This window comes from Oncorhynchus clarkii, chromosome 17 (assembly GCF_045791955.1).
Source record: "Oncorhynchus clarkii lewisi isolate Uvic-CL-2024 chromosome 17, UVic_Ocla_1.0, whole genome shotgun sequence".
Taxonomy (NCBI): domain Eukaryota; kingdom Metazoa; phylum Chordata; class Actinopteri; order Salmoniformes; family Salmonidae; genus Oncorhynchus; species Oncorhynchus clarkii.
The window spans coordinates 77,153,515-77,177,192 of record NC_092163.1 but is presented as its reverse complement, the minus strand read 5'-3'; the positions used below and the strand labels follow the sequence as shown (position 1 = coordinate 77,177,192).

General features: G+C 45.7%; 2 protein-coding genes across 3 annotated transcripts in view; both read right to left on the bottom strand.

The window, feature by feature from the left end:
• The window catches only part of LOC139371437 (dual specificity calcium/calmodulin-dependent 3',5'-cyclic nucleotide phosphodiesterase 1B-like), a 73,460-nt gene extending 61,095 nt beyond the window's left edge, over positions 1–12,365 (bottom strand). Inside the window, exon 1 of the mRNA XM_071111853.1 lies at positions 12,230–12,365. Within this exon, the coding sequence (XP_070967954.1) occupies positions 12,230–12,282 (53 nt within the window). The 5' untranslated portion in view covers positions 12,283–12,365. The remainder of the gene's footprint in view (positions 1–12,229) is intronic.
• A 9,141-nt stretch (positions 12,366–21,506) lies between these two features.
• LOC139371436 (NCK associated protein 1 like) overlaps positions 21,507–23,678 on the bottom strand; it is a 44,735-nt gene continuing 42,563 nt past the window's right edge. Inside the window, exons 29-31 of one of the 2 annotated variants that reach the window (XM_071111851.1) lie at positions 22,748–22,857; positions 22,521–22,613; positions 21,507–22,235 (exon numbers count right to left, since the gene is read on the bottom strand). In XM_071111851.1, the coding sequence (XP_070967952.1) occupies positions 22,119–22,235; positions 22,521–22,613; positions 22,748–22,857 (320 nt within the window). In that variant the 3' untranslated portion in view covers positions 21,507–22,118. Of the gene's footprint in view, positions 22,236–22,520; positions 22,614–22,747; positions 22,858–23,415; positions 23,488–23,678 lie in introns of those variants that run through there. The other variant, XM_071111852.1, reaches the window with a different exon arrangement.

The window sequence follows — 23,678 nt, the reverse complement described above, 5'->3', positions numbered from 1 at the left end:
TCACAGTAACCTTAGTACACACAGTAACCTCAGTACACACAGTAACCTCAGTATGTCACAGTAACCTCAGTACACACAGTAACCTCAGTACACACAGTAACCTCAGTGCAAACAGTAACCTCAGTGCATACAGTAACCTCAGTGCACACAGTAACCTCAGTGCACACAGTAACCTCAGTACACACAGTAACCTCAGCATGTCACAGTAACCTCAGCATGTCACAGTAACCTCAGTATGTCACAGTAACCTCAGTACACACAGTAACCTCAGTACACACAGTAGCCTCAGTACACACAGTAACCTCAGCATGCCACAGTAACCTCAGCATGTCACACTAACTTCAGCATTTCACAGTAACCTCAGGACACACAGTAACCTTAGGACACACAGTAACCTCAGGACACACAGTAACCTCATTACACACATTAACCTCAACATGTCACAGTAACCTCAGCATGTCACAGTAACCTCAGCATGTCACAGTAACATCAGCATGTCACAGTAACCTCAGGACACACAGTAACCTCAGTATGTCACAGTTACCTCAGCATGTCACAGTAACCTCAGCATGTCGCAGTAACCTCAGCATGTCACAGTAACCTCAGTATGTCACAGTAACCTCAGTATGTCACAGTAACCTCAGTAAACACAGTAACCTCAGTACGTCACAGTAACCTCAGCACGTCACAGTAACCTCAGCATGTCACAGTAACCTCAGCATGTCACAGTAACCTCAGCATGTCACAGTAACCTCAGCATGTCACAGTAACCTCAGCATGTCACAGTAACCTCAGCATGTCACAGTAACCTCATTACACACATTAACCTCAGCATGTCACAGTAACCTCAGCATGTCACAGTAACCTCAGCATGTCACAGTAACATCAGCATGTCACAGTAACCTCAGGACACACAGTAACCTCAGTATGTCACAGTTACCTCAGCATGTCACAGTAACCTCAGCATGTCGCAGTAACCTCAGCATGTCACAGTAACCTCAGTATGTCACAGTAACCTCAGTATGTCACAGTAACCTCAGTATGTCACAGTAACCTCAGTACACACAGTAACCTCAGTACGTCACAGTAACCTCATCACGTCACAGTAACCTCAGCATGTCACAGTAACTTCAGCATGTCACAGTAACCTCAGTACACACATTAACCTCAGCATGTCACAGTAACCTCAGCATGTCACAGTAACCTCAGTACACACAGTAACCTCAGTGCAAACAGTAACCTCAGTGCACACAGTAACCTCAGTGCACACAGTAACCTCAGTGCACACAGTAACCTCAGTGCACACAGTAACCTCAGTACACACAGTAACCTCAGCATGTCACAGTAACCTCAGCATGTCACAGTAACCTCAGTATGTCACAGTAACCTCAGTACACACAGTAACCTCAGTACACACAGTAGCCTCAGTACACACAGTAACCTCAGCATGCCACAGTAACCTCAGCATTTCACAGTAACTTCAGCATGGCACAGTAACCTCAGGACACACAGTAACCTTAGGACACACAGTAACCTCAGGACACACAGTAACCTCAGGACACACAGTAACCTCAGGACACACAGTAACCTCAGGAACCACAGTAACCTCAGGACACACAGTAACCTCAGGACACACAGTAACCTCAGGACACACAGTAACCTCAGGACACACAATAACCTCAGTACACACAGTAACCTCAGTACACACAGTAACCTCAGGACACACAGTAACCTCAGCAAGTCACAGTAACCTCAGTAGGTCACAGTAACCTCAGCATGTCACAGTAACCTTAGTACACACAGTAACCTCAGTACACACAGTAACCTCAGTATGTCACAGTAACCTCAGTACACACAGTAACCTCAGTACACACAGTAACCTCAGTGCAAACAGTAACCTCAGTGCATACAGTAACCTCAGTGCACACAGTAACCTCAGTGCACACAGTAACCTCAGTACACACAGTAACCTCAGCATGTCACAGTAACCTCAGCATGTCACAGTAACCTCAGTATGTCACAGTAACCTCAGTACACACAGTAACCTCAGTACACACAGTAGCCTCAGTACACACAGTAACCTCAGCATGCCACAGTAACCTCAGCATGTCACACTAACTTCAGCATTTCACAGTAACCTCAGGACACACAGTAACCTTAGGACACACAGTAACCTCAGGACACACAGTAACCTCAGGACACACAGTAACCTCAGGACACACAGTAACCTCAGGACACACAGTAACCTCAGGACACACAATAACCTCAGGACACACAGTAACCTCAGCAAGTCACAGTAACCTCAGTAGGTCACAGTAACCTCAGCATGTCACAGTAACCTCAGTACACACAGTAACCTCAGTACACACAGTAACCTCAGTACGTCACAGTAACCTCAGCACGTCACAGTAACCTCAGCATGTCACAGTAACTTCAGCATGTCACAGTAACTTCAGCATGTCACAGTAACTTCAGCATGTCACAGTAACCTCAGGACACACAGTAACCTCAGTATGTCACAGTTACCTCAGCATGTCACAGTAAACTCAGCATGTCGCAGTAACCTCAGCATGTCACAGTAACCTCAGTATGTCACAGTAACCTCAGTATGTCACAGTAACCTCAGTAAACACAGTAACCTCAGTACGTCACAGTAACCTCAGCACGTCACAGTAACCTCAGCATGTCACAGTAACCTCAGCATGTCACAGTAACCTCAGCATGTCACAGTAACCTCAGCATGTCACAGTAACCTCAGCATGTCACAGTAGCCTCAGCATGTCACAGTAACCTCATTACACACATTAACCTCAGCATGTCACAGTAACCTCAGCATGTCACAGTAACCTCAGCATGTCACAGTAACATCAGCATGTCACAGTAACCTCAGGACACACAGTAACCTCAGTATGTCACAGTTACCTCAGCATGTCACAGTAACCTCAGCATGTCGCAGTAACCTCAGCATGTCACAGTAACCTCAGTATGTCACAGTAACCTCAGTATGTCACAGTAACCTCAGTATGTCACAGTAACCTCAGTACACACAGTAACCTCAGTACGTCACAGTAACCTCATCACGTCACAGTAACCTCAGCATGTCACAGTAACTTCAGCATGTCACAGTAACCTCAGTACACACATTAACCTCAGCATGTCACAGTAACCTCAGCATGTCACAGTAACCTCAGTACACACAGTAACCTCAGTGCAAACAGTAACCTCAGTGCACACAGTAACCTCAGTGCACACAGTAACCTCAGTGCACACAGTAACCTCAGTGCACACAGTAACCTCAGTACACACAGTAACCTCAGCATGTCACAGTAACCTCAGCATGTCACAGTAACCTCAGTATGTCACAGTAACCTCAGTACACACAGTAACCTCAGTACACACAGTAGCCTCAGTACACACAGTAACCTCAGCATGCCACAGTAACCTCAGCATTTCACAGTAACTTCAGCATGGCACAGTAACCTCAGGACACACAGTAACCTTAGGACACACAGTAACCTCAGGACACACAGTAACCTCAGGACACACAGTAACCTCAGGACACACAGTAACCTCAGGAACCACAGTAACCTCAGGACACACAGTAACCTCAGGACACACAGTAACCTCAGGACACACAGTAACCTCAGGACACACAATAACCTCAGTACACACAGTAACCTCAGTACACACAGTAACCTCAGGACACACAGTAACCTCAGGACACACAGTAACCTCAGGACACACAATAACCTCAGGACACACAGTAACCTCAGCAAGTCACAGTAACCTCAGTAGGTCACAGTAACCTCAGCATGTCACAGTAACCTCAGCATGTCACAGTAACCTCATTACACACATTAACCTCAGCATGTCACAGTAACCTCAGCATGTCACAGTAACCTCAGCATGTCACAGTAACATCAGCATGTCACAGTAACCTCAGGACACACAGTAACCTCAGTATGTCACAGTTACCTCAGCATGTCACAGTAACCTCAGCATGTCGCAGTAACCTCAGCATGTCACAGTAACCTCAGTATGTCACAGTAACCTCAGTATGTCACAGTAACCTCAGTATGTCACAGTAACCTCAGTACACACAGTAACCTCAGTACGTCACAGTAACCTCATCACGTCACAGTAACCTCAGCATGTCACAGTAACTTCAGCATGTCACAGTAACCTCAGTACACACATTAACCTCAGCATGTCACAGTAACCTCAGCATGTCACAGTAACCTCAGTACACACAGTAACCTCAGTGCAAACAGTAACCTCAGTGCACACAGTAACCTCAGTGCACACAGTAACCTCAGTGCACACAGTAACCTCAGTGCACACAGTAACCTCAGTACACACAGTAACCTCAGCATGTCACAGTAACCTCAGCATGTCACAGTAACCTCAGTATGTCACAGTAACCTCAGTACACACAGTAACCTCAGTACACACAGTAGCCTCAGTACACACAGTAACCTCAGCATGCCACAGTAACCTCAGCATTTCACAGTAACTTCAGCATGGCACAGTAACCTCAGGACACACAGTAACCTTAGGACACACAGTAACCTCAGGACACACAGTAACCTCAGGACACACAGTAACCTCAGGACACACAGTAACCTCAGGAACCACAGTAACCTCAGGACACACAGTAACCTCAGGACACACAGTAACCTCAGGACACACAGTAACCTCAGGACACACAATAACCTCAGTACACACAGTAACCTCAGTACACACAGTAACCTCAGGACACACAGTAACCTCAGCAAGTCACAGTAACCTCAGTAGGTCACAGTAACCTCAGCATGTCACAGTAACCTTAGTACACACAGTAACCTCAGTACACACAGTAACCTCAGTATGTCACAGTAACCTCAGTACACACAGTAACCTCAGTACACACAGTAACCTCAGTGCAAACAGTAACCTCAGTGCATACAGTAACCTCAGTGCACACAGTAACCTCAGTGCACACAGTAACCTCAGTACACACAGTAACCTCAGCATGTCACAGTAACCTCAGCATGTCACAGTAACCTCAGTATGTCACAGTAACCTCAGTACACACAGTAACCTCAGTACACACAGTAGCCTCAGTACACACAGTAACCTCAGCATGCCACAGTAACCTCAGCATGTCACACTAACTTCAGCATTTCACAGTAACCTCAGGACACACAGTAACCTTAGGACACACAGTAACCTCAGGACACACAGTAACCTCAGGACACACAGTAACCTCAGGACACACAGTAACCTCAGGACACACAGTAACCTCAGGACACACAATAACCTCAGGACACACAGTAACCTCAGCAAGTCACAGTAACCTCAGTAGGTCACAGTAACCTCAGCATGTCACAGTAACCTCAGTACACACAGTAACCTCAGTACACACAGTAACCTCAGTACGTCACAGTAACCTCAGCACGTCACAGTAACCTCAGCATGTCACAGTAACTTCAGCATGTCACAGTAACTTCAGCATGTCACAGTAACTTCAGCATGTCACAGTAACCTCAGGACACACAGTAACCTCAGGACACACAGTAACCTCAGGACACACAGTAACCTCACATAGTAACCTCATAGTAACCTCAGCATGTCACATTAACTTCAGCATGTCACAGTAACCTCAGGACACACAGTAACCTTAGGACACACAGTAACCTCAGGACACACAGTAACCTCAGGACACACAGTAACCTCAGGACACACAGTAACCTCAGGACACACAGTAACCTCAGGACACACAGTAACCTCAGGACACACAGTAACCTCAGGACACACAGCAACCTCGGGACACACAGTAACCTCAGCATGTCACAGTAACCTCAGTAGGTCACAGTAACCTCAGCATGTCACAGTAACCTCAGTACACACAGTAACCTCAGTACACACAGTAACCTCAGTACACACAGTAACCTCAGTAGGTCACAGTAACCTCAGTAGGTCACAGTAACCTCTGTACACACATTAACCTCAGCATGTCACAGTAACCTCAGCATGTCACAGTAACCTCAGTATGTCACAGTAACCTCAGTATGTCACAGTAACCTCAGCATGTCACAGTAACCTCAGTATGTCACAGTAACCTCAGTACACACAGTAACCTCAGTACACACAGTAGCCTCAGTACACACAGTAACCTCAGCATACCACAGTAACCTCAGCATGTCACACTAACTTCAGCATTTCACAGTAACCTCAGGACACACAGTAACCTTAGGACACACAGTAACCTCAGGACACACAGTAACCTCAGGACGCACAGTAACCTCAGGACACACAGTAACCTCAGGACACACAGTAACCTCAGGACACACAAAAACCTCAGGACACACAGTAACCTCAGCAAGTCACAGTAACCTCAGTAGGTCACAGTAACCTCAGCATGTCACAGTAACCTCAGTACACACAGTAACCTCAGTACACACAGTAACCTCAGTATGTCACAGTAACCTCAGTACACACAGTAACCTCAGTACGTCACAGTAACCTCAGCACGTCACAGTAACCTCAGCATGTCACAGTAACTTCAGCATGTCACAGTAACTTCAGCATGTCACAGTAACTTCAGCATGTCACAGTAACCTCAGGACACACAGTAACCTCAGGACACACAGTAACCTCAGGACACACAGTAACCTCAGGACACACAGTAACCTCAGGACACACAGTAACCTCACATAGTAACCTCATAGTAACCTCAGCATGTCACATTAACTTCAGCATGTCACAGTAACCTCAGGACACACAGTAACCTTAGGACACACAGTAACCTCAGGACACACAGTAACCTCAGCACACACAGTAACCTCAGGACACACAGTAACCTCAGGACACACAGTAACCTCAGGACACACAGTAACCTCAGGACACACAGTAACCTCAGGACACACAGCAACCTCGGGACACACAGTAACCTCAGCATGTCACAGTAACCTCAGTAGGTCACAGTAACCTCAGCATGTCACAGTAACCTCAGTACACACAGTAACCTCAGTACACACAGTAACCTCAGTACACACAGTAACCTCAGTAGGTCACAGTAACCTCAGTAGGTCACAGTAACCTCTGTACACACATTAACCTCAGCATGTCACAGTAACCTCAGCATGTCACAGTAACCTCAGTATGTCACAGTAACCTCAGTATGTCACAGTAACCTCACTATGTTAAAGTAACCTCAGTATGTCACAGTAACCTCAGCATGTCAGATTAACCTCAGCAGGTCGCAGTAACCTCAGTACACACAGTAACCTCAGTACACACAGTAACCTCTGTACACACAGTAACCTCTGTACACACAGTAACCTCTGTACACACAGTAACCTCTGTATACACAGTAACCTCTGTACACACAGTAACCTCGGTACACACAGTAACCTCGGTACACAGAGTAACCTCAGTACACACAGTAACCTCAGTACACACATTAACCTCAGCATGTCACAGTAACCTCAGTAGGTCACAGTAACCTCTGTACACACATTAACCTCAGCATGTCACAGTAACCTCAGCATGTCACAGTAACCTCAGTATGTCACAGTAACCTCAGTATGTCACAGTAACCTCACTATGTTAAAGTAACCTCAGTATGTCACAGTAACCTCAGCATGTCAGATTAACCTCAGCAGGTCGCAGTAACCTCAGTACACACAGTAACCTCAGTACACACAGTAACCTCTGTACACACAGTAACCTCTGTACACACAGTAACCTCTGTACACACAGTAACCTCTGTATACACAGTAACCTCGGTACACACAGTAACCTCGGTACACACAGTAACCTCGGTACACAGAGTAACCTCAGTACACACAGTAACCTCAGTACACACATTAACCTCAGCATGTCACAGTAACCTCTGCATGTCACGGTAACCTCAGCATGTCACGGTAACATCAGCATGTCACGGTAACCTCAGCATGTCACGGTAACCTCAGCATGTCACGGTAACCTCAGCATGTCACGGTAACCTCAGCATGTCACGGTAACCTCAGCATGTCACGGTAACCCTCAGCATGTCACGGTAACCTCAGCATGTCACGGTAACCTCAGCATGTCACGGTAACCTCAGCATGTCACGGTAACCCTCAGCATGTCACGGTAACCCTCAGCATGTCACGGTAACCTCAGTAAGTCACGGTAACCTCAGTAACCTCAGGACACACAGTAACCTCAGGACACACAGTAACCTCAGTACACACACTAACCTCAGTACACACACTAACCTCAGTACACACACTAACCTCAGTACACACACTAACCTCAGTACACACACTAACCTCAGTACACACACTAACCTCAGTACACACAGAACCTCAGTACACACAGAACCTCAGTACACACAGTAACGTCAGTACACACAGTAACCTCAGTAGGTCACAGTAACCTCAGTAGGTCACAGTAACCTCAGTAGGTCACAGTAACCTCAGTATGTCACAGTAACCTCAGTATGTCACAGTAACCTCATTATGTCACAGTAACCTCAGCATGTCACAGTAACCTCAGCATGTCACAGTAACTTCAGCATGTCACAGTAACCTCAGGACACACAGTAACTTCAGGACACACAGTAACTTCAGGACACACAGTAACTTCAGGACACACAGTAACTTCAGGACACACAGTAACCTCAGTACACACAGTAACCTCAGTACACACAGTAACCTCAGCATGTCACAGTAACCTCGGTACACACACTAACCTCGGTACACACACTAAACTCGGTACACACACTAACCTCGGTACACACACTAACCTCGGTACACACACTAACCTCGGTACACACAAACTAACCTCGGTACACACACTAACCTCGGTACACACACTAACCTCGGTACACACACTAACCTCGGTACACACACTAGCCTCGGTACACACACTAACCTCGGTACACACACTAACCTCGGTACACAAACTAACCTCGGTACACACACTAACCTCGGTACACACACTAACCTCGGTACACACACTAACCTCGGTACACACACTAACCTCGGTACACACAGTAACCTCAGTACACACAGTGACCTCAGGACACACAGTAACCTCAGTACACACAGTAACCTCAGTACACACAGAACCTCAGTACACACAGTAACGTCAGTACACACAGTAACCTCAGTAGGTCACAGTAACCTCAGTAGGTCACAGTAACCTCAGTATGTCACAGTAACCTCAGTATGTCACAGTAACCTCAGTATGTCACAATAACCTAAGCAGGTCACAGTAACCTCAGCAGGTCACAGTAACCTCAGCAGGTCACAGTAACCTCAGCAGGTCACAGTAACCTCAGCAGGTCACAGTAACCTCAGCAGGTCACAGTAACCTCAGCATGTCACAGTAACCTCAGCAGGTCACAGTAACCTCAGCAGGTCACAGTAACCTCAGGAGGTCACAGTAACCTCAGCAGGTCACAGTAACCTCGGTACACACAGTATGTCACAGTAACCTCAGCATATCACAGTAACCTCAGCATATCACAGTAACCTCAGCATATCACAGTAACCTCAGCATGTCACAGTAACCTCAGCATGTCACAGTAACCTCAGCATGTCACAGTAACCTCAGCATGTCACAGTAACCTCAGGACACACAGTAACCTCAGGACACACAGTAACCTCAGGACACACAGTAACCTCAGGACACACAGTAACCTCAGGACACACAGTAACCTCAGGACACACAGTAACCTCGGACACACAGTGACCTGAGGACACACAGTCACCTCAGGACACACAGTAACCTCAGTACGTCACAGTAACCTCAGCATGTCACAGTAACCTCAGCATGTCACAGTAACCTCAGCATGTCACAGTAACCTCAGCATGTCACAGTAACCTCAGCATGTCACAGTAACCTCAGCATGTCACAGTAACCTCAGTACACACAGTAACCTCAGTACCCACAGTAACTTCAGCATGTCACAGTAACCTCAGGACACACAGTAACCTCAGGACACACAGTAACCTCAGGACACACAGTAACCTCAGGACACACAGTAACCTCAGGACACACAGTAACCTCAGGACACACAGTAACCTCAGTAGGTCACAGTATCCTCAGTAGGTCACAGAAACATCAGTATGTCACAGAAACATTAGTATGTCACAGTAACCTCAGTATGTCACAGTAACCTCAGTATGTTACAGTAACCTCAGTACACACAGTATCCTCAGTACACACAGTAACCTCAGTACACACAGTAACCTCAGTACACAGAGTAACATCAGTACACACAGTAACCTCAGTACACACAGTAACCTCAGTACACACAGTATCCTCAGTATGTCACAGTAACCTCAGTATGTCACAGTAACCTCAGTATGTCACATTAACCTCAGCACACACTGTAACCTCAGCACTCACAGTAACCTCAGCACACACAGTAACCTCAGTATGTCACATTAACCTCAGTACACACAGTAACCTCAGTACACACAGTAACCTCAGTACACACAGTAACCTCAGTACACACAGTAACCTCAGTTCACACAGTAACCTCAGCATGTCACAGTAACCTCAGCATGTCACAGTAACTTCAGCATGCCACAGTAACCTCAGTACACACAGTAACCTCAGTACACACAGTAACCTCAGTACACACAGTAACCTCAGTACACACAGTAACCTCAGTACACACAGTAACCTCAGTTCACACAGTAACCTCAGCATGTCACAGTAACCTCAGCATGTCACAGTAACCTCAGCAGGTCACAGTAACCTCAGCAGGTCACAGTAACCTCAGGAGGTCACAGTAACCTCAGCAGGTCACAGTAACCTCGGTACACACAGTATGTCACAGTCACCTCAGCATATCACAGTAACCTCAGCATATCACAGTAACCTCAGCATGTCACAGTAACCTCAGCATGTCACAGTAACCTCAGCATGTCACAGTAACCTCAGCATGTCACAGTTACTTCAGCATGTCACAGTAACCTCAGTACACATAGAACCTCAGTACACACAGTAACCTCAGTACACACAGTAACCTCAGTACACACAGTAACCTCAGTACACACAGTAACCTCAGTACACACAGTATCCTCAGTATGGCACAGTAACCTCAGCACACACAGTAACCTCAGCACACACAGTAACCTCAGTACACACAGTAACCTCAGTACACACAGTAACCTCAGTACACACAGTAACCTCAGTACACACAGTAACCTCAGTTCACACAGTAACCTCAGCATGTCACAGTAACCTCAGCATGTCACAGTAACTTCAGCATGCCACAGTAACCTCAGTACACACAGTAACCTCAGTACACACAGTAACCTCAGTACACACAGTAACCTCAGTACACACAGTAACCTCAGTACACACAGTAACCTCAGTACACACAGTAATCACAGCACACACAGTAACCACAGTATATCACAGTAACCTCACTATGTCACAGTGACCTCAGCATGTCACAGTGACCTCAGCATGTCTCAGTAACCTCCGTACACACAGTAACCTCAGTACACACAGTAACCTCAGTACAAACAGTAACCTCAGTACACACAGTAACCTCAGTACACACAGTAACCTCAGTACACACAGTAACCTCAGTACACACAGTAACCACAGTACACACAGTAACCACAGTACACACAGTAACCTCAGCATGTCACAGTAACCTCAGCATGTCACAGTAACCTCAGTATGTCACAGTAACCTCAGTACACACAGTAACCTCAGCATGTCACAGTGACCTCAGCATGTCACAGTGACCTCAGCATGTCACAGTATCCTCAGGACACACAGTATCCTCAGTACACACAGTATCCTCAGTATGTCACAGTAACCTCAGTATGTCACAGTAACCTCAGTATGTCACAGTAACCTCAGTATGTCACAGTAACCTCAGTATGTCACAGTAACCTCAGCACGTCACAGTAACCTCAGCACGTCACAGTAACCTCAGCACGTCACAGTAACCTCAGCACGTCACAGTAACCTCAGTATGTCACAGTAACCTCAGCACACACAGTAACCTCAGTACACACAGTAACCTCAGTACACACAGTAACCTCAGTACACACAGTAACCTCAGTACACACGTAACCTCAGTATGTCACAGTAACCTCAGCATGTCACAATATCCTCCTAAATCCTACCTTATCACAAACAGGAAAGGTTTACACTTCTTAATGAAGTTTGGAAATGCATTACCACTTCTCCCATCCTGTTCCCATTTCCCAGAGTTCCTTTCTCTTACCTGGAGATAGGCATCTGGAGGTGTTTCTTCCTCACTCTCACCAGCTCAGCCATCCACCCACAGTCACAGTAAGGCAAAGCCCTTACAGACCCACAGTTTGACGCTGTCTGCACAACCCAATGGTTCTGTCCTTTACAATCCTAAGCCCAGAGCTCAGGCGTAGTGACACAAAGCACAGAGAGAGAGAGAGAGAGAGAGACAGAGAGAGAGAGAGTACACTCTCCTGAAAATATCTAGATAGTAAAAAAGTCTCTCAGATAGCCTACTGTTCAACAGAACCACCCAAGGTTTTCTGTCCCGAGAAACACTTTTGGTACACCCCAGCCTGCGTAGCTTGCACCCATCTGTGGGGACCTAACTGAACTGTGATAGGTCTAGGCCAAAGTGTGTAAGTTATGTGAAGGAAGCAGGGTTAGAGAGAGGGAGAGAGAGAGAGAGATGGGGGAAGGAGAGAGAGAGAGAGCGCGAGAGAAAGAGATGGGGGAAGGAGTGAGAGTTGAGAGAGAGAGAGTTGAGAGAGCGAGTGGGAGAGAGAGAGAGAGATGGGGGAAGGAGAGGGAGAGAGTAAAATAGAGAACCGAGCCAACTTCACTGATGGGGTGTTGACTGCTATGCTTTCAAGGCAGTGTGTGTACTCTAAATCCCAATGAGAATTTTCCACTGCACTGGCAGAGCACAGACCAAAGTCTTTTTCACTACAGGACCTGTAGTGACCAAACCAAAATAAACCAATGTAAACTGTCCTCCAAAGCCACCCACAACAATTCAAACTGCTATTCGAGTACCCAGAAAAACAAATCAACCGTACATGTCAAATTAAAACGTACAACGATAACCTGACGCTTCATGTTACATTACAACACAGCAGTTTCTTTGAATTCTGCACATTTCTCATAACAACGACAACATCCCAGGTGTGGAGGCTGAAACTTCTCTTCCAGTATGGAGGCTGAAACTACTCTTCCAGTATGGAGGCTGATACTACTCTTCCAGTATGGAGGCTGATACTACTCTTCCAGTGTGGAGGCTGATACTACTCTTCCAGTATGGAGGCTGAAACTACTCTTCCAGTGTGGAGGCTGATACTACTCTTCCAGTGTGGAGGCTGATACTACTCTTCCAGTATGGAGGCTGATACTACTCTTCCAGTATGGAGGCTGATACTACTCTTCCAGTATGGAGGCTGATACTACTCTTCCAGTATGGAGGCTGATACTACTCTTCCAGTATGGAGGCTGATACTACTCTTCCAGTATGGAGGCTGAAACTACTCTTCCAGTATGGAGGCTGATACTACTCTTCCAGTGTGGAGGCTGATACTACTCTTCCAGTATGGAGGCTGAAACTACTCTTCCAGTGTGGAGGCTGATACTACTCTTCCAGTATGGAGGCTGATACTACTCTTCCAGTGTGGAGGCTGATACTACTCTTCCAGTGTGGAGGCTGAAACTACTCTTCCAGTATGGAGGCTGAAACTTCTCTTCCAGTATGGAGGCTGAAACTACTCTTCCAGTATGGAGGCTGAAACTACTCTTCCAGTGTGGAGGCTGAAACTACTCTTCCAGTGTGGAGGCTGATACTACTCTTCCAGTATGGAGGCTGAAACTACTCTTCCAGTGTGGAGGCTGATACTACTCTTCCCGTGTGGAGGCTGATACTACTCTTCCAGTATGGAGGCTGAAACTACTCTTCCAGTGTGGAGGCTGATACTACTCTTCCAGTGTGGAGGCTGATACTACTCTTCCAGTGTGGAGGCTGATACTACTCTTCCAGTTTGGAGGCTGAAACTTCTCTTCCAGTGTGGAGGCTGATACTACTCTTCCAGTGTGGAGGCTGATACTACTCTTCCAGTTTGGAGGCTGAAACTTCTCTTCCAGTATGGAGGCTGAAACTACTCTTCCAGTGTGGAGGCTGATACTACTCTTCCAGTATGGAGGCTGATACTACTCTTCCAGTATGGAGGCTGATACTACTCTTCCAGTGTGGAGGCTGATACTACTCTTCCAGTATGGAGGCTGATACTACTCTTCCAGTGTGGAGGCTGAAACTACTCTTCCAGTGTGGAGGCTGAAACTACTCTTCCAGTGTGGAGGCTGATACTACTCTTCCAGTTTGGAGGCTGATACTTCTCTTCCAGTGTGGAGGCTGATACTACTCTTCCAGTATGGAGGCTGAAACTACTCTTCCAGTGTGGAGGCTGATACTACTCTTCCAGTATGGAGGCTGATACTACTCTTCCAGTGTGGAGGCTGATACTACTCTTCCAGTATGGAGGCTGATACTACTCTTCCAGTGTGGAGGCTGAAACTACTCTTCCAGTGTGGAGGCTGATACTACTCTTCCCGTGTGGAGGCTGAAACTACTCTTCCAGTGTGGAGGCTGATACTTCTCTTCCAGTATGGAGGCTGAAACTACTCTTCCAGTATGGAGGCTGATACTACTCTTCCAGTGTGGAGGCTGATACTACTCTTCCAGTGTGGAGGCTGATACTACTCTTCCAGTATGGAGGCTGAAACTACTCTTCCAGTATGGAGGCTGATACTACTCTTCCAGTATGGAGGCTGATACTACTCTTCCAGTGTGGAGGCTGATACTACTCTTCCAGTATGGAGGCTGATACTACTCTTCCAGTGTGGAGGCTGATACTACTCTTCCAGTATGGAGGCTGAAACTACTCTTCCAGTATGGAGGCTGATACTACTCTTCCAGTATGGAGGCTGATACTACTCTTCCAGTATGGAGGCTGAAACTACTCTTCCAGTGTGGAGGCTGAAACTACTCTTCCAGTATGGAGGCTGATACTACTCTTCCAGTGTGGAGGCTGAAACTACTCTTCCAGTATAGTGGAATCTTCAAATCAAAGAGATTCTAGTCATTTACAAGATCCAAAAATGAATTCAATTCAGGTTTTAAACGTGAGTACTTCTGTGGCATACATACATCACGTATTTCTTCAATTAATGAAGCCTCATTTTATAGCTGTGGGGATGTGAGAGCTACCGGGCAACGTCATCGGGGAAATATCCAGTCTGAATGACTTCCCCTGGTTGCTTGTCTTTCTTGGTGGCTGGGTCACTCCCATGCTCCTTGGCGTGCCTCTTCAATTCACAGTGCATGACTGCATTTAATGTTGAGGGTTGATTTCCTCAAGTCGATCACTTTAAAAAAAAGCTTTTGTTTTGTTTTTCTATTGGAGAAATGACATTGTGACATACGTTGTGTCTAGGAAACAAAAAAGACACGTTGAAGTCGATTTACAGGTTTCAACATCTGTCTGGGGTATTAGAATTATTTTACATTCAAAAGCAATTTCAACTAGTTGTTTATTATACGTTTGACATGTATCCAAAAATGATTTACATGTTGGCATCAGGGTCTCAAAATGTTGGCATCAGTGTGGTCGGGGAAATCATCACCATCTCAAAAGGGAAAAAGTTTTTCATCTTTATTTTCCCGCTGGATAAAATGACTTTAGTAGAAGTAGTAGCAAAAAAAAAATGGCAGAGTGGGAGGAGTCTAACCAGTGTTGGTTAGCCAAGGCTTCTCAGTGTCTCAAGGCTTCCCAGGCTTCTCAGTGTCTCAGTGTCTCAAAGCTTCTCAGTGTCTCAAGGCTTCTCAGGCTTCTCAGTGTCTCAAGGCTTCTCAGTTTCTCAAATCTTCTCAGTGTCTCAAAGCTTCTCAGGCTTCTCAGTGTCTCAAGGCTTCTCAGTGTCTCAAGGCTTCTCAGGCTTCTCAGTGTCTCAAAGCTTCTCAGTGTCTCAAGGCTTCTCAGGCTTCTCAGTGTCTCAAGGCTTCTCAGGCCTCTCAGTGTCTCAAAGCTTCTCAATGTCATCTGATTTCATTTAGAATGTTAGATCTGATTTCATAACGGCTGCGTTACATCCTCCACACGTAGTCCGAATTAAACATGATTGATCTCGTTTCATAATGATTGGCACCACATCCTCTTCATCTAGTCTGAAAGACTGTTGGATATCCTCCTCAACACGTTTGATTTAAACACGATTGATCTGATTTCATACTGACTGCATAGCATCCTCTTCCTCTAGTCTGAATTAAACATGTTAGTGAGGGCCTGTCCACTCCCTTCATCCCCCAGAGTGAGTGAGTGCCCCCCCCTCTCAGAGCAGACATAATTCACTGATATTTACTTTTACTGGAGAGAGACTTGATTTCATATCTCTATAAATCCCAGAGACATGGGAACATTTAGTCCAAGTATAAAAATGTTATGAGGATTTAGCATTTCCAGTGATGCACTGGGCCGCACGCACTACCCTCTGTAGTGCCTTGCGGTCAGAGGCCGAGCAATTGCCATACCAGGCGGTGATGCAACCATGCTCTCGATGTTGCAGCTGTAGAACGTTTTGAGAATCTCAGGACCCATGCCAAATCGTTTTAGTTTCCTGAGGGAGAATAGGCTTTGTCGTGCCCTCTTCACGATTGTCTTGGTGTGTTTGGACTAGAGGTCGACCGATTCATCGGAATGGCCGATTAATTAGGTCCGATTTCAAGTTTTCATAACAATCGGAAATTGGTATTTTTGGACACCGATTTGGACACCGATTTGGCCATTTATTATTTAACTAGGCAAGTCAGGTAAGAACACATTCTTATTTTCAATGACGGCCTAGGAACAGTGGGTTAACTGCCTTGTTCAGGGGCAGAACGACAGATTTTTACCTTGTCAGCTCGGGGATTCAATCTTGCAACCTTACAGTTAACTAGTCCAACACTCTGCCACCTCCTCCCATTGCACTCCACGAGGATCCTGCCTGTTACGCGAATGCAGTAAGAAGCCAAGATAAGTTGCTAGCTAGCATTAGACTTATCTTATAAAAAACAATCAATCAATCAATCATAATCACTAGTTAACTACACATGGTTGATGATATTACTAGTTTATCTAGCGTTGCATATAATCGATGCAGTGCGCATTCACGGAAAAAGGACTGTCATTGCTCCAACGTGTAGCTAACCATAAACATCAATTCCTTTCTTAAAATCAATACACAGAGGTATATATTTTTAAACCTGCATATTTAGCTAAAAGAAATCCAGGTTAGCAGGCAATATTAACCAGGTGAAATTGTGTCACTTTTCTTGCGTTCATTGCACGCAGAGTCAGAGTATATGCGATAATAATAAATGTTTTGTTTTCTAAATTATAGTTTCCGGATTTGACCATATTAATGACCAAAGCCTCGTATTTCTGTGTGTTATTATGTTATAATTAAGTCTAAGTTTTGATAGAGCAGTCTGACTGAGCGGTGGTAGGCAGCAGCAGGCTCGTAAGCATTAATTCAAACAGCACTTTCGTGCGTTTTGCCAGCAGCTCTGCTGTTTATGACTTCAAGCCTATCAACTCCAGAGATTAGGCTGGTGTAAACGATGTGAAATGGCTAGCTAGTTAGCGGGGTGCGCGCTAATAGCGTTTTAAACGTCACTCGCTCTGAGACTTGGAGTAATTGTTCCACTTGCTCTGCATGGGTAACGCTGCTTCGAGGGTGGCTGTTGTCAATGTGTTCCTCGTTCGAGCCCAGGTAGGAGTGAGGAGAGGGACGGAAGCTATACTGTTACACTGGCAATACTAAAGTGCCTATAAGAACATCCAATAGTCAAAAGGTATATGAAATACCAATGGTATAGAGAGAAATATCCTATAAATACTATATTAACTACAACCTAAAATGTCTTACCTGGGAATATTGAAGACTCATGTTAAAAGGATCCACCAGCTTTCCTATGTTCTCATGTTCTGAGCAAGGAACTGAAACGTTCAATTTTTTACATGGCACATATTGCACTTTTACTTTCTTCTCCAACACTTTGTTTTTGCATTATTTAAACCAAATTGAACATGTTTCATTATTTATTTGATGCTAAATAGATTTTTATTGATGTATTATATTAAGTTAAAATAAGTGTTCATTCAGTATTGTTGTAATTGTCATTATTACAAATATATATATATATTTTAATTAAATTAATTAATCAGTATCGGCTTTTTTTGGTCCTCCAATAATCGGTATCGATATCGGCGTTGAAATATCATAATCGGTCGACCTCTAGTTTGGATCATTCTAGTTTGTTGGTGATGCGAACGCCAAGGAACTTGAAGCTCTCAACCTGCTCCACTACAGCCTCGTCGATGAGAATGGGGGCGTGCCTGGTCCTCCTTTTCCTGTAGTCCACAATCATCTCCTTAGTCTTGGTTACGTTGAGGGATAGGTTGTTATTCTGGCACCACCTGGCCAGGTCTCTGACCTTCTCCCTACAGGCTGTCTCGTCGTTGATCAGGCCTACAACTGCTGTGTCGTCTGCAAACTTAATGATGGTGTCGGAGTCATGCCTGGCCATGCTGTCGTGGGTGAACAAGGAATACAGGAGGGGACTGAGCACGCACCCCTGGGGAGCTCCAGTGTTGAGGATCAGCGTGGCAGATATGTTGCTACCTACCCTCAACACCTGGGGGCGGCCCGTCAGGAAGTCCAGGATCCAGTTGCAGAGGGAGGTATTTAGTCCTAGGATCCTTAGCTTAGTGATGAGCTTTGAGGGTACTATGGTGTTGAGCGCTGAATAGCATTCTCACATAGGTGTTCCTTTTGTCCAGGTGGGAAAGGGCAGTGTGGTCATCTGTGAAATCTGTTTGGGCGGTGTGCGAATTGGAGAGGGTCTAGGGTTTCTGGGATAATGGTGTTGATGTGAGCCATTACCAGCCTTTCAAAGCACTCCATGGCCACGGCTGTGAGTGCTATGGGTCTGTAGTCATTTAGGCAGGTTGCCTTTGTGTTATTGGGCACAGGGACTATGGTGGTCTGCTTGAAGCATGTTGGTATTACAGACTCAATCAGGGACATGTTGAAAATGTCAGTGAAGACACCTGCCAGTTGGTCAGCCCATGCCCGGAGCACATCGTCCTTGTAATCCATCTGGCCCCGCAGCCTTGTGTATGTTGACCTGTTTAAAGGTCTTACTCACATCGGCTACGGAGAGCATGATCACACAGTCGTCTGGAACAGCTGATGCTCTCATGCCTGCCTCCGTGTTGCTTGCCTCGAAGCGAGAGAAAGAGAAACGGTAATGTAGTTCTTTGTGGATCTATAGCACATTAAAGCTATTTCTCTCTTTCTCTCTTCTCTTTCTTCTCTCTTTCTCTCTCTCTCTATTTAGTATGTCAACTACCGCCTACGGTCTTTCTCTGCCCAGGAACTGACCTCAGAGCAGACATAATTCATTGAATTTTACTTTTACTGGAGAGAGACCTGATTTCATATCTCTATAAATCCCAGAGACATGGGAACATTTAGTCCCAGTCTAAAAATGTTGTGAGGATTTTGCATTTTCAGGAGCAGTTTGAACATCTAAAAGTAACTTACTAAATTATCTCATCTTATATTTGAAAATGATTCACCAACCGATTATAAATTAGGAACTTTTATTATCTAAGCTAACATTATCCAGTGTGAAACATACAACCTAGTCTCATGCAACCGTCAATGCTAGAAGCAAAGGTTAACTTTCCACTGTAGTTATTTTACAACTACTACTCTGTCTACCACCGTGAAACTGTAACGTACTTCTATGTGGATCTATAGCACATTACTGGTGTGTCTTCGGTTCTTACTGTTTGAACGTGGCCTTCCATGATGTCACCTCCTCCAGGAGGGGAGGCAGGGTAGCCTAGTGGTTAGAGTGTTGGACTAGTAACCAAAAGGTTGCAAGTTCATATCCCCGGGCTGACAAGGTTCAAATCCGTTGTTCTGAACAGGCAGTTAACCCACTGTTCCTAGGCCGTCATTGAAAATAAGAATTTGTTCTTAACTGACTTGCCTAGTTAAATAAATAAAAGTGTTTGGTTTTCATAGTGTGGCTGCTGCTGGTTGGTGTGTGTACACACACATAGTGGCTTGGAGATCTCCAGCTCTCAGCAGGTTAGCATCTGTCACCGACACTACAAGCTGTGGTCCTTTATGTAAGCCCATTCTCTCACCACTACTTGTCATCGGTGCCACTGATGTTCCTAAACCACAATCAGCATCTTAGGCTCTTGGATGTTTCCTGAACAAGACCTACAGGGAGCTGGGACGAGGCCTCAGGAGGAAGCTGGGAAAAGGCTTCCTGATCTTAGATTTGGAATATAAATCTAATAATAAATGGACCATCAGACCTAGACTCAAATATCAAGAGCCTAAGATGCTGATTTAAATGGTTTGAACATCCACATCTGTTCACACTTGACTGGTATCCAGACACAACGGGTGACTGCAGAAGTGAGCAGGAAAATCTGATCACAATCAGATCACAGATATTTCAATAATCTACACATGTGTAACAATGTGGACAAGATCATGACAAAGGGTGAATGTCAGCACCAGGTAAAGTGGTATACTTACTGTAGTATAATTGTGCAAAATAGTGAGGAGCTGTTCAGTCACTTAGTTCGCCATGTCTCACTGCACTCCATCATGTGAGGTGTGGGTGTTCCCACCTACTGGGGTGTTCCTACCTACTGGGGTGTTCCCACCTACTGGGGTGTTCCCACCTACCGGGGTGTTCCTACCTACTGATGTATGAGGTGTTCCTACCTACTGAGGTGTTCCTACCTACTGGGGTATGAGGTGTTCCTACCTACTGATGTATGAGGTGTTCCTACCTACTGGGGTGTTCCCACCTACTGATGTATGAGGTGTTCTTACCTACTGAGGTGTTCCTACCTACTGGGGTGTTCCTACCTACCGGGGTGTTCCTACCTACTGATGTATGAGGTGTTCCTACCTGCTGGGGTATGAGGTGTTCCTACCCTCTGGGGTGTTCCTACCCTCTGGGGTATGAGGTGTTCCCACCTACTGGGGTGTTCCCACCTACTGGGGTGTTACCACCCACTGGGGTGTTCCCGACCCACTGGGGCGTCCCGACCTACTGGGGTGTGAGGTGTTCCATAGACTCCCCTACCGAGACGTTCTAGACCATTGGGGAGGCCCAGTACACACACGCAAACACACACACTACAGGATGGGCCACACTCCCCCCAGCCTAACAACAGACCCCATTGCTAAACACAGGGGACGCTTGGTACAGGTTGGTGTAGGTAGTCTTTTTGAGTGGTGGGCTGGAAATACACTCATATTAGTGTAATGTGTGTAATGTGCATGTTGTTATTGTCTTTTACTGTAAACACACATTTAAATAAATATCAGTAACCTGTATTCATAGACAATGGGAGTAAGTATTGTATTTTTTCCAAGATCTCTCCAAAAAACGATTGGACATGTTCTTTCATAAACCCTTTAATAATGGCTAAATAAAAGGTTATATTATTTCTGAAAGTTTACAAAGCCACATATATTGTGTTAGCTGTGCATAGTAACAAATCAATCAATCATTATTATTATTATTATTATTTATAAATCCCATTTTACTTCATCAGTTGTCACAAAGTGCTTTTTACAGTAATCCAACGTTGACCCCACAGAGCTTTTACAGTAACACGACCTAGACCCTACAGAGCAGAAGGCAGTGTTTGGCGACATCAGAGACTTGAGCCTGGATTCAATCTGAAACTGTGCTATATAGCAGGCCTGACGAACACGGTTAACATTGCCTTTGAAAGCCACACTGTCTACAAAAGCGAGCGACTTGAATCCCAACCTAGAAGAGGTTATATTGGATACTCAGTGCAGCCGGCCCAGGGAATTGATGAAGGCCTTGTACACCTCTCTGTAGACGTTCCTCAGCAGTGCGTGTGTGTGTGTGTGTGTGTTAGCCCAGTGTAATGATAGAGGCCTTGTGGACCTCTCTGTAGACGTTCCTCAGCAGTGTATGTGTGTGTGTGTGTGTGTGTGTGTGTGTGTGTGTGTGTGTGTGTGTGTGTGTGTGTGTGTGTGTGTTAGCCCAGTGTAATGATATAGTTCTTGTAGACCTCTCTGTAGGCGTTCCTCAGCAGGACATAAGGGAAACAGCTCTCCAACATGTCCTGGCTCAGGAACGGCGACGCCTCCACGATCTGTAGAGGAGGTAGGTGGCCAATCAGGTGAAGAGAATACATTATTCATGTATAGAATTATTATTTTTTTAAAGGTTAAATGTACAGTATACATGATTTTTGACCAGAGTCAGACGTTTTTCTCCTGACCATGTGACCTGACAGGGGAAAACGTCTGGGACATTGTTATGAGTCACTCCGTAATCCTTGTCCCGAGCCAGAACGACCCACAAGGACCTAGTTATGGCCCCCTGACATTTTCAACATTACTATAAGTAGAAATACTGTAGGAAGACCTGAGCCTACCATGTGCAGGAGAAGGTAGATGGAGTCTCTGTTCTTGCCGTCCACCCTGTTCTCTACATTCTGACCCAGCTGGAGCAGGGTGGAAGACGCAACCTAGATGAACAAGATCACCTTTAGCAGTAGGAATAGATCTACAACTACAGGACAACTGTTAAAAAAAATCTGATGAAAATGTCCTGCGTCAACATGACCTCTTTAGAGACAGTGTATCCAGGTTGATCACGTACCAGAAGGAACTCCTTAAGGTGCTGCTCTATGTTCTTGCTCTCGACGGTGAACATGGCTGCGGACAGCTGGTTGACGGCCGTGGCCAGACAGTGGATGTTGTTGTGGTGCCCTGCGGTCAATCAATCAATCAATTAGTTGGGTGACGGCCGTGGCCAGACAGTGGATGTTGTTGTGATGCCCTGCGGTCAATCAATCAATCAATTAGGTGAGTGACGGCAGTGGCCAGACAGTGGATGTTGTTGTGATGCCCTGCGGTCAATCAATCAATCAATTAGTTGAGTGACGGCCGTGGCCAGACAGTGGATGTGATTGAGGTGCCCTACGGTCAATCAATCAATCGATTAGTTGGGTGACGGCCGTGGCCAGACAGTGGATGTTGTTGTGATGCCCTGCGGTCAATCAATCAATCAATTAGTTGAGTGACGGCCGTGGCCAGACAGTGGATGTTGTTGTGATGCCCTGCGGTCAATCAATCAATCAATTAGTTGAGTGACGGCCGTGGCCAGACAGTGGATGTTGTTGTGGTGCCCTACGGTCAATCAATCAATCAATTAGTTGAGTGACGGCCGTGGCCAGACAGTGGATGTTGTTGTGATGCCCTGCGGTCAATCAATCAATCAATTAGTTGAGTGACGGCCGTGGCCAGACAGTGGATGTTGTTGTGGTGCCCTACGGTCAATCAATCAATCAATTAGTTGAGTGACGGCCGTGGCCAGACAGTGGATGTTGTTGTGGTGCCCTACGGTCAATCAATCAATCAATTAGTTGAGTGACGGCCGTGGCCAGACAGTGGATATAAAACATTTTTTACAGGAACAGTCAACTCCCTAGACCGTAGGAGGTGTCCTTTGGGTCCAGCACTGCCAATAACAAAAGAAGGTTGGCCACACATTCTATAGCTCCGATGTAACAACAACAATCCTACCGACG